At 41.6% G+C, this 12339-nt stretch overlaps 1 protein-coding gene across 3 annotated transcripts in view; it reads left to right on the top strand.

Annotated features, from left to right (window-relative positions):
• Positions 1-12339, top strand: part of ZFC3H1 (zinc finger C3H1-type containing) — a 45746-nt gene that overhangs the window by 13877 nt on the left and 19530 nt on the right. For all 3 annotated transcript variants that reach the window (XM_077338821.1, XM_077338822.1, XM_077338820.1), the window contains exons 11-20: positions 1864-1982; positions 2248-2394; positions 3730-3904; positions 4080-4211; positions 4739-5287; positions 5377-5486; positions 6594-6725; positions 9407-9528; positions 10218-10319; positions 10870-10989. In XM_077338821.1, coding sequence (XP_077194936.1) covers positions 1864-1982; positions 2248-2394; positions 3730-3904; positions 4080-4211; positions 4739-5287; positions 5377-5486; positions 6594-6725; positions 9407-9528; positions 10218-10319; positions 10870-10989 — 1708 coding nt within the window. The remainder of the gene's footprint in view (positions 1-1863; positions 1983-2247; positions 2395-3729; positions 3905-4079; positions 4212-4738; positions 5288-5376; positions 5487-6593; positions 6726-9406; positions 9529-10217; positions 10320-10869; positions 10990-12339) is intronic.

The raw sequence follows: 12339 nt of genomic DNA, 5'->3' as shown, positions 1-12339 counted from the left end.
AAGGAGGAGTTAGAACCATGGAGTTGGAAGGGATCTCCAGGGTCATCTAATCCAACCCCCTGGACAATGCAGGAAATTCACAACTATCTGCCCACCCACAGTGATCCCAATTTCATGCCCATGTGTCCTCCTCCTGCCTTGAAAACCAGAATGATATGGAGGAATTTATCTCCTGACCCCAAAATGGCGAGTGATATTTCCCTAGGCATGCAAGAAAGGGCCACAAGAGTCAAGCACTGAAACAGTCCTTCCTGCCCACCCATTCACAATCTGCCCAAGTTTACAGAATCAGCATTTCTGTTAGATAGCTATGTAACCTCTGCTTTAAAACTTCAAAAGAAAGAAGTGTGTGTTCATAAAGATGAGTGAAAAAAGAGGACATAGCAATGAGGGCTGGTGGGAGTGGGGTGGTGGGTGGGGGAGAGACACTTGTGGCTTGGCTGCATCTTCCCTCCTGCAGTGAGGCTGGCCACAGACATCTCTGCATTGCTCTCAGAAGAGCAACAGCGAGGGCTGTCCCCCAGCGTAACATGGTCAGACAAAGAAATACATTCCTTACCTCAGTCAATTCTTGTTAGAAGCTTTCTTCACAACAGACCCGAAGGGAAGAGAAGTGTATGTGCAGAATCCTGAGCAAGAGCCACAATTGGCACTGAGTGGGAGATATTTCACCAATAGTTGATTTTGTCAGTGGTTGCTTTGCAGATCCTTCAGCCTGCACAGCATGCTGTTTAACTGGTGAGCTGTCTTGGTGTCAAGAACAGCAGTTTCTAATCTGGTGAACTGGGTTTGATACCTGCTTCTCTACGTGCTGCCAAGTGTGTGACCTTCGGCTACTCACAGTCCTGTTAGAAGCTGTTCGCACAGAGCAGTATCTCTCAGAGCTCTCTTCAGCCCCACTGCCTCACAGGGTGTCTGTTGTGGGGAGAGGAGGGGAAGGCGATTGTAACCGCTTTGAGACACCTTAGAGCAGTGAAAAATAGGGTCTTAAAAACAACCCTTGATCACATATTCTCTTTTATATGGGATGATGTTTTAAGTTCAGCTTAAAGGTGAGGAAGTCTCATAATGTAAGAAGAGAAGAGAAATTATTCACCTGCTGCAAATGTTTCTCCATCCTTCACCTTAGCATTTTCCAAGCTTGAAAAATAAGTGCAGGAGGAGTCACAAGAAGCTTGATCTAAAGGATTTCTCTGAACAAGAGGCACTAATCTCTGTTGCCCTGCAAATTAGTATTCCCATAGGGGGTATTGGTAGTGTGCCCAGAGTGACTTCTTCCTCCTTTTTTTATTTGTTACCATTAATCCTCTTTTTAAATCTCTTATTTACAAAATTTGTATCCTGCCTTTCTGCCTTTACAAAGATCAGCAAGGTGGCTAACTATTTAAAACACACTCTTAAGGTAGTAGATGATATAGAAGAGCTTACTGTGAAGATTCTTGTGGTGTAATGTGTAGGAGTGGAGTCAGTCTGGAGCAGTCCAGATGTAGCTTTGGGATGGTAGTTAAATGTCATGTTTACAAGATGGTTTGCTAGGGGACATTGCAATAAGGTTTAAAGTTATCATAGTTTCAGTTTCCTTTCTGCTATTTAACTTCTGCAGTCTTATATTCAGGTTTTATAATATGAGTTAATTTATTCCATTAGTTCTTGCTGAAAGTATCCCCAAAACTGGGTAGAAACTTCCCTCCGGAAGAGGTTATTAAAGTTCGCTGGACCAAACTTTTGAATCTATAGAGGAATTAATTGTTTTGCATCCATGCCCTTTCTTTACTACACATATGTCAATTTACTCCCTTTTTCCAGTACTTGAATTCTTTTAACTAAATGGGATGTTTGTTGTTTTGAATCTTTCTGTTATAGGCATCAAAACCCAAAGCACCTTTAAAGTCAGAAAAAGAAAATAATCCCATAAGAACCCCTGAGGCCTTGCCAGAAGATAAGAAGATAGAGTACAGGCTCCTAAAAGAAGAGATTGCCAGGTATGTTTGTTTTATGGACTAACATTCAAGAAAACTAACTGAAGTGATCAGGAGGTAAAAATTACTGATATCTCTATTGGTTGGGGCTGCTCCAGTCAGAACACTGTTCTTTATTTTATTGTTTACATTACTTTGCTAAATGGCCTACTAACAGTCTGTAGCAATGAACTTTGCCTTACATTTCTGGAATTTTCCTGGGGTTTGCATGTAATTTTAAAAGATTTAATGTTTGCACTCTTTAAAAATGTATATTTGAATCTTTTAGTCGAGAGAAGCAACGTTTAATAATAGCTGAACCACTGAAGGCAAGTTCATCACCAGCGAACTCTGATGGTGAAGTTGATGGAGTTAGTCGAATAGCATTAGTAACAAAGCAAGTTACAGATGCAGAAGCAAAACTCAAAAAACACAAGTAAGTTAACTCATCATAATGTTAATCCTGCATAAAAAGATGTAGTATGGAAGAGCTGGAGAAACATTCTCTGTAGGGCAGAGCATTTCCCTGTCTTCCTTTCCTCTATCCTTTTGGATATTTGAAAACAGTGAGCATATTTTCTCTCATAACCTTACTTCCAGCTATTTGAGAATCCATTACAGTGCAGTTGCCCTTCTAGCTACTATGTTTTGTATGGCACAGTCGGTTCCCAACAACTCACTAGGAAGAATTCTGAGAAGAGCATGTAAAGATATGGAAAGTTAGCAGCTCTTTTGATATATACAGTTAAATTCATTTTGGATATGTTGTTTGGGTTAATATAGTCCAAGCAGAGCCACTCTTAACTGTATTCAGATAACACATGTTAACTGCTCAGAATTTCAGATGGGCTGAAGGCAAGACTGAACTCTGATTAACTCTCACGTGGTTCTGTTTATTCACATCATGGTTAACCAAAAATACTTTTAAGTAACATTCTCTAAATGAGATGAGAAGGGAAGAGCCTAAAAGCCTGGAAACAGTCCAAATTAGTTCACATTGTTACTGTATCCTAGTTCCATGTTTTCCCTGAATGCTGTATCTGTCTCCTTTGTATTTTTCTACAAAATGTATATTTTTCTACTAAACATTATTCAGCCACAGAAAAAAGCAACTAAGGGCACAGGAGGTATACACCATTTTCTGAGTTGTGTATATGCTTAACTACAGCAGTAAGTGCTGGCAGTGCAGAGCCTTTCAGTGTGTGTGTGTGTGTGGGGGGGGGGGGAAGCAGGTATATGCTTTAAATTGTATCTGTAGAATGAAAGCCCTAAGTATGCACCTAAATATGGTACAAGGCTAGTCTTTCATGATGCTGTTATTGCAGTGCATGGTGACTGTTTTGGGCTCCCCCACTCCCAAGACTAGGTTGATTCTGTTTTATATAAAGGATCCTGCACTTAGATTTAAAGGAGTCTAGAGGGGAGATTGGCTCAGCAGACTCCAGAGTGGTGGTATTCAGGGATTATGTTAAATATCATTTCAGGAATAGTTATTTTGACTACAAAGTACAAGGTTAAGGCTTGAAGGGAGGAATTGTTCAGTATGGCATATCTTTTACTGTTATGACATTTAAACTTTCTTAAATGTATGGACTTGCATTGCTTTTAGTTGAAGTATTTAATGCAAAAGTAATTATACAGCCCGCTGGCAGAAAACGCAGTGAAAACCCTTGCATTTAGAATTGTATGGAGATAAGAGCATGCTGGCCTAGTTTCTAACAGGTGTCATCTTGTGAAATGTAGGAATTTAACTCAGTTCCCTTTTTGTCAGGCTTCTCTTGATGAAGGATGAGTCTGTGTTGAAACATCTCCTACAGCAAGAGGCAAAAAAGAGAGAGTCGGTTCGTCTTGCTGAAAGCAAGATTGCTAAACTTAATGAACAGCTGCAAGCAACAGAGAAGATACTAAATGCCAATAGGGTATTTTTGAAGAAACTTCAAGAGCAAGTAAGATTATTTTTCCTTTAGCTATGTAAATATTCTGGCCTAAATGCAATAATTTTCTAGGGCTTACTGCTGCCAAAAGAGGAGTGGTAGGACTCACTTTATCAGCTTACTTTTCCTAACATACATCTTTTGGTTCCAACATGGTATTTACTGAAAAAATGTCAATATGCTTCAGATTCACAGAGTACAGCAACGTGTAACAGCAAAGAAAGCACTGGCATTAAAATATGGAGAAGAACTTGCTCGAGCAAAAGCACTGGCTAGCAAAGAAATTGGAAAACGAAAACTTGAATATGATCGCTTTGGAGTAAGTTCTCACAAATTAAGAGTCACAGAACCAAAAACATTCTGACACTTTCAAATCACAATCTAGAACACTTAAAACAAGAAAGCAAAATGAACTTCCAAATAGCTACTGCATAAATAACACTTTTTAGATCTGTATAAAATTCAGCTCCCATGAATTGCATCACATGAATAATGTTTATAGAAATGTGATGCTGCTGCTCTTCAATGTGGAATCAACCTCTGTGACTTGTGCTCCTTTGGGGAAACAACTGTCCATGTTCAAGTAGAATCATCATCTTCACTCTTACGTTATACTGATTTTTTGCCTGTTCCCAAGTATTGATTTGGTTCCAGAGGCTGTTCTTCAGGCAACATAGATATGTGCAAGACCTAGCATAGATTGGTTTAAATGAAATTCTGATAACACTGTCAATGAATTTATGGCAAATGGTATTGTGATTTTCTTCTTTGTTTAAAATTACATGTTGCACTTTATGCTGCTTGCTCATATGAGATGGTGACTTTAAACATTCCGTGTTTTAACAGCCAAACAAAATACTGAAATTGGAGAACTCTCCATCATCAAGCCCCAAGAAACATTCAGCAGAACTGATTGCTCTGGAGAAAAAAAGACTACAGCAGCTGGAATATGAATATGCTCTAAAAATTCAGCAGCTGAAGGAAGCTCGTACACATCAGACCAAGGACCGGTCAACTGTTTCTCCCATTGGTGAAGAGGAACCTGAATTTGCACTACCTCAACCTTCCCTTCATGACCTAACACAGGACAAATTGACTTTGGATATTGAAGAGAATTATTTTGATGATGAAATTTTATCCAGTTCTAGCAGAGAACGAAGAAGGTCTTTCAGAGAATCAAACTCTTTTACTAAACCTAACCTTAAGCACATTGACACTTCCAAGCAAGAAACTACAAACAAACTTCCTAAAAAGGCACTAGAGCAACCTGAGCTTTTTCTGGGTCTCAATATTGATGAACTGAAGAAACTTTATGTGAAAGGAGATGGCTTGAAAGAGGTTTTAAGGAAAAATACAGCCCTTTTGGTGCCTAATGAAGAGAACATGTGTGGTCAGGTAAATCTTACATACATTAAATAAGTCTGAATCACTAAAGTTGGAATATTTGTCTAATTAAACTGCATTTGTTTGTCTCTGTTATCCAGGTAATAACAGTGGATGTAGATCCCTTTACAGTTCCAAGTAGACAAGCAGAAGGGAAACCACACCCATTTGGACCTTATCATAGCCCACTTCTTGTTTTTAAATCCTACAGGTATAGTACTTAAGCAAATAGCATAAGGCTGCCAATTATTTTTGGATGTAGGCAGGAATTATTTTTGGAAACAGAAAAGCAGTGATATAACAATGGTACTGGAGTACAGAATGGTAAAAGCATTGCTAATTGTGGGTGCAAAGCTCAAGGCCATAATATTGTTACTTTAAATTATTCTAAAAAGAGAAATTTTCTGGAAAAGGCTAATTTTATTTTCTAACAAGTGTCACTTATATGTATTCCACACTGATGAAATACGGCTTGTCTTGAATGAGAGGGCTCTCTCTGTGCTTTCTGTATGCACCTTCTTACATCCGCCGAATGACTTTTACAGTGAGGTCAGCGCAATCCAGATTCTGGTCTGAATTTTATTTTCTTACTTAGCGAATATCTGCAGGTCACTCATGGGGGCAAAAGTCAGTTTGGGTGAACCATAATGGCAGAGGCAAAGCTTGCTAGTACAGGCTCTTCAGAGCCTATATCTGCCTCTTCATCCAGCTATGCTAAAGTGTGTGTATTTATTAAATGCTTTCATAGTAGAAGCGCTATGAGAGAACAAGAAAATACTAAAAAGCTTGGAAAGAAATTTCTGTCAGTTGACCTAAAATCAGCATAATTCTGCAAGGTGCTTATCCTCAGTACATTCTTCTGGTGAATCAGGACGTTGTGTATAATATCTGCTTGGGCTCAGAATTTCAGCTAGAAACTGGCTTTTATGGTAGATGGGGAAACTATCAGATTGAAGGGACGTTTTACATGTTTCTAAGAAATTAAAACCTGAGAACGCCATACAGAATGAAACACTAACTATTGATGCTATTTTAATGCCATTCTGAAACTGCTTCTGAGATTCAGATAGCTGCGGATGAGATAATGCATCATATAAATACTGATCTAGATGTAATAATGTGAAGAATTTTCCTGTTATTGAGGTTTGTACTTGAAAGTGAACTGTAGTTGTCTTTTTGTGTCCATGATAGTCCTTCAGAAATTCAGAATTGAGCCAGGAGTTAAATGTAGCTTAACTGGTTGTTCGAAAACAAAGTGCTAATTTGCTCACCTCGATTTGAAAATACTGACATCTCCATTCAACCCTTTCTTTTTTAGGTTTAGTCCTTATTTTCGAACAAAAGAAAAACTTTACCTCAGTTCAGTATCATACAGCAATATGATTGAGCCAAAACAGTGTTTTTGCCGTTTTGATTTAACAGGCACGTGCAACGATGATGACTGTCAGTGGTGAGTTGTTTGGCTTCTCTAAAAATACTTTCAGTTCAGCAGTATTAGTTGCAGATGTGACTACCCCAGATACCCAGACACATTTAAGAGCAACACTAAATCTTTGAGATTGGAACAGGATCTCTGTGAACGCGGCCAACTCCCTCAGTTACAGGGAATGTGAGGTTCATGTGTGAAACAGCTGAGCCTCATGGGGCAGCCTTCTCCCGCAGCTTCACAGTTTACAGGGGATTTCTTGGACACACGGTGCTGGCCAAAAAAGCTCCTTTAAACAGTTGTGTCTCCTGGACCAAATGGTTCCCATGATTTAGCTGTTTAAAAGTGCTTTCTTGGGCAGCTAGCCCCAGACTTGGAACCATTTCAACCTTTGCTTTCTGCTCCCCATGTCTTTTCATAGGGACCATAAAGCATTGGTTTTAAGTGGTTCCCAGCCTTCTAAACTAAACTGCTAAGTGGCAAGAAGCTCCCCATCTTTCAACTGTTTTCGATGAAGAAAGTTTGTGTTGGTTCATCACAACTATTGCTTCATGAACTGGCCAAAATTCACGGTTAGTTTTAATTTGTCAGCCAGGTTATGCATGTCCCAAGACTTAGCACTCCAATAATTCAGAAAATTAAAATACATGTTAAATGATAAATAGAAACCACTAATCCCTGAAGAGTTCTAGATACCTAAGCTGAAACTGACATTTCTTCCAAAATGGATTTCTGGTTCTCAGAATTAATTTGCTCCACTTAACATATATTTCTAACTTAATAGGCAAGAGTTCAGTTGGGAGTTAATTGATCTGATTCATATTGGTACTAATGGAAGCTTTTCAAGCATGTAGTCTGAAATCTTTGAGGCTGAAACTACTTAAATTGTTATGACAGTCTCCTTCAGGGGGAAACCCTCCACAACTGCTTAGGTCACACCTGCACTCACTCCAAGCAGAGGTATGCAAATTAGTGTGGTTCCAGGATAAGATTGAGCTGTCCCTTCCAGTCTCCATAGCTCTGCAGCTCCAGCAGGATGTTCAGAGCCCAGCTCCTCAACATGCCTGTAATGGCCCATTAGTGACTATGGAAACAAAGTAATCCATCCATGTGCTTGAAGAAAAGAAAGTAGAGTCTCTCTGGCCCTGAACAGCCAGAAGGGAGAAAGATCTTGGATAAACCTCACCCCCTGTCCATGTGCTTGGCCTAGGTGAGGGCTCACCTGGGCTGAAGTAAGTATACCCATGCTATCAGAAGACCATAAGGGGATTGAGGCCCTGGTCTTCTTGCTGGGCTGCCCACAGTTGCGGTGATGGCGTGTGCTTCTCTCTTACTGCCCAGGATTAAGGTTGGGCAAGGAGAGAGCACCTTGGATGGACAAGGCTGAAAGAAGAGGTAGGCCACAGGAGATCAACCCCACTCACAGCAAGAGGGTCCTGACATGTTGAAAAGTGAGAGTTACAGCAGCGTGGTGAGGCGGTCTTCTGGGGCCCAGGAAATTTACATACTGCCTGTTTGCCAGCCAGGACTGCAGGGTGGGTTTTTCCCCCTCAGAGTGAAGACTTTTAATTCAGCAAGCCCCAATGAGTGTGGTGGGCCAGCCCATGACAAAGGGAGAGCTGTGGAGGCATTGGCTGAGATGGACACGTCCCCAGGCTCTACAATGGCGAGTGTTCCTTACCCTGGCTCGGAAGGAGCAGGGAGTGCCAGAACGTGGGTGGGGACCATGTCAGCAGGGTCCCTTTACAATCCAGGCTATAATGAGTTGCCTCCCCCTCCTGCTTCAGGGTTCTCTGGCTCATCAGCAACAGAGGATTGACTGGCCACCAAAAAGAGAAGATAAGCTGTTAAAGGGCTTTGAAGGGGGAATCCTCTGGGGACACCACATACACACACACACACACACACACGTGTCCTAGTATTAGGAAGGAGGGTGGAACTCTACAAATAAAGAGGTTGAGATGGGTGAGACCTCTGCAAAGCATATGACTGCTTTTGCCCACCAACTGGACATTTTGAGCAGGTGAAAAAAGCTGAGTGGGCAATCACAGGTGAGAGAGTGTCCTTACTTTCAGTTACTGAAAGTCTTGCAGACTTCAGGATAATGCAAGAGAAGACCTAGAAAGAGCCTTAAGGAGATGCCGTCTATGTTGGAGCCACACCCAGGAGCTGTGTTGTCAGAGGATGGGGGAGTATGTTATTCAAGGTCCTCTGGACAGGAACAATAAAGCTACATGAAGGCTTACACCTTGCCGTCCATCCAATATGGAAGTGGCCCCGTCTAATCTGCCTGGAGTAGCAGTCATTTGGGCTGTCAGCCTGCTATAAGATCCTGAACCACACAACATGGTTCTTTAAAAACCAAAACAAAAAATACTGTCTGAAAATAGAGCCTGTCAGTCTGCTGAGGGTGCATCTTTAGGATGCTATGCAGTTTTCATCCAAAACTGAAGTGAAAATCATCCTGGTTATGGGGATTTTGTGACAAACTTCTGAATGTGAACATGATTTCCAAATCCAACCTGACGACTGAAAAGTTCTCAGAAAGGTTTTCTGTTTGGGAAGGGGCATTTCACAGGTGCTCAAATAAGCTTACAAATTAGCCTGAAATGGTCGTGTAAGCATAACTTAAAATTCTCATTTTTTTGTTCTTTGTGTGTGCATGTGTGCAAACTGATTCTTGGTTGGATTATTTCTTTTTTAAGGCAACACATGAAAGATTGCACTCTCAGCCGAAGGCAGCTGTTTGAAGATATTCTTTCTTATAATTTAGCTTTGATAGGCTGTTCAGAGAAAAGCACCAATGAAGAGATAAGCACTGCAACAGGTATGTTGTCTGTTTCTTTCATGAAAGCAATTTAGTTTGACATGTGCCCTGCTTACTTGGGTCAAGCAAGGGTTGGTTTTAAATGCTGGTAGAGGGCATATGCAGCTTCTATAGGCATGCTTCTGTGAGGATTGCCCCAAAAGACACCACAAAGACTCGTGATTTGTAGAAATCAGAATTTTTAAATTTTTGCTTGAACTAGGGGAATACCCCCAGTTCAGGTCTTAAATACCTTTTTGGTGGTCTGCCCCCTCTCCTCCTGAGATTGCAAAAGATGATGGCGAGGATGTGGGGGATATGCAGAAGACTAGAGAATGTGAGTGACATGTGGGGCATGAGAGGCATGTGGAATTTATAGGGCTTAATGGCTGCCTGCTTGCAAAACCAAGTCAAAACAGAAATGTTGTATTTCTGTGGCAAACACCACAGGGTTTTGACAGCTTCCTTTCTAACCAGAGCATAGTTTAGATTCTTCTATTGTCTGCTGTCTCAGTAGTCCGCTACTCCTGGGAAGCGGCTTACTTAGAATAGTGACTAAACTTTATAAAAAATGAAATACATTCATTCGTATTGATCGTCATCAGTGTCACTTGTAAATCCTGCTTGTTGTAGCTTTTTTCAAGACATTTGTAATTATAATATGATGAATGGCAGTATATGTCTTTGAAACTGCATCCACCTCATTTCAGAAAAATATGTTGAAAAACTTTTTGGAGTAAACAAAGATCGCATGTCAATGGATCAGATGGCTGTACTCCTTGTTAGCAATGTCAATGAAAGCAAAAGTCACAGTAAGTAACTTCCTTAAACATGACTCTCATATAATAGTTTATAAGTTTATAATACACTAGGGATAGGGACCAAGCTCGTTGCATTCAGGAATACAATGGGCACAAGATTAGGGGGCGGAGTGGAAGAACTCTGCGGACGGCCTCCCCCTCCCCCCAGGACCTGTAAAGGCTGCAGGCAGTTGTTATGGAACTCACCAGCAGCTCTCACACAGGGATCTGCAGCCTCCAAGCCTCAGAGGGAAGTGGAAGGAAGAAGGGGTGGTTAGGGGTGGGGGACAGAAGGTGATTGGCTAGCCGCTGGACAGACAGGCAAGCTGGTTGGAGGAGGAAGCACTCAGGGGTGAGACAGCCACCCTGAGTAGGTGTTAAGCACTGAGTGGCACTTAAGCCATGACACACTTCTCCTCCAAGGCCTTACAAGAAATATATAGTGGAACAGATTTCATGACATTATATAGAGCTTTCTCCGCTAGTGACTCCGCATACCAATATCCTAGGATGGGAATGCTACTTTTACATAATACATAATTCAGTTTTACTTTGCTCACAGCCCCTCCATTTACAACCTGGAAAGATAAAAGAAAATGGAAGCCCAAATACTGGGGGAAAAGTACTTTGGACAGTGGTTCCAGCAGTGAAGAGGACCAGTCCTCTGGCCCTATAAAATATGGTAACTTCACTATATTACAACTAAGTCTGGACTGATGGAACATATAAATGATATTATGCTGGAAAATGTTTGATTTCAAGTTGCTTCCCCCGCTTTTTTTAATCCATCTTGCTTCTGCATTGTTGAACTTTTGAGGCCCTAGGCAGAAATTCATTCTTCTGGGGTCATTGAAGTCAGTGGTCTCTGAAGAGTATAGCCTAGACTATGTGCCTCCTTGGGAACCCTTGGAGGGTGTTTATGGGCTGTGCCTTTCAAGTAGTGGTTAAAATTAGAAGGTATTTTGTGATTCAAAGTTATGTGTTGCTGATGTTTTAGATGCCTTGCCAACCTTAGGGTACGAGGGACAGCCCTTCAGTGGCTGATCTCCTTTCTTTGGGGTCACGGATAGAGGGTAGCAATAGGAGAGAACCAATCTCGTTGCTGGCAACTCCCATGTGAGGTGCCATAAGGAGCTATTGTCTCCCCAATCCAATATCTTTATGTGCCCTCTTGCCCAGCTGATACGGAGGTTCAAACTGGGATGTCATCAATACGCAGATGTCACCCATCTTTTCCTCATGATAGGTGGCCACCCTGATACCGCCAGACTTATTAGTCAGATATCTGGAAGCAGTGATGGGCTAACTCAAGTAGAGCCATCTGAAGCTAAATCCTTCAAAGATGGAGGTCCTGTGGTTTGGTAGGAAAGGGCCAGCCGAGGAAGAGCGACTGTCCTACCTGGATGGAGTGTATCTATCAGTAGCACACTCAGCCAGGAACCTGGACGTGATCTTTGACACCTCCCTGTCCATGGAGGAACAGATCGCAAGAGTATCTTGGCTAGTATTCTTTCACCTGTGTCAAGCTAAGCTACTAGTGCCCTTTCTGGCCCCAGAACACCTAGCTACAGTAATTCAGGCAACAGTCACCTCTAGGCTGGATTTCTGCAACTCGCTCTTCACAGGGCTGCCCTTATCCCAGATCTGGAAACCTCAACTGGTACAGAATGCAGCAGCCATTCCAACAGCTCCACTGGTCACCAGTTGAAGACCGGATCAGGCTTCATCCTGATATGTTATATGTAACTTGTTGTTGATGCTAATTGGGGTTTTTATGGAGATTTTATTGTGTTTTAACTGTTTATGTTGTAAACCGCCCTGAGACCTATTTGGAGAAGGGCGGTCTAAAAATTAAATAATAATAATAATAATCCCCTTCCAGTCCAAATGTGGCCTGTGCCCTGAGTACTGTACTCCACTAACATCAACAAATTGGTGATCTCTGGCCTGAGGGAGGCTCATCTAGTCTTGACTAGAGCCAGGGCTGTCTTGGTCCTGACTCCTACCTAGGGGAATGAGCTCCCAGATGACA

Source organism: Paroedura picta, chromosome 5 (genome assembly GCF_049243985.1).
Source record: "Paroedura picta isolate Pp20150507F chromosome 5, Ppicta_v3.0, whole genome shotgun sequence".
Taxonomy (NCBI): Eukaryota; Metazoa; Chordata; class Lepidosauria; order Squamata; family Gekkonidae; genus Paroedura; species Paroedura picta.
The sequence above is the reverse complement of the archived record's forward strand: the minus strand, read 5'-3'. Positions and strand labels throughout refer to the sequence as shown.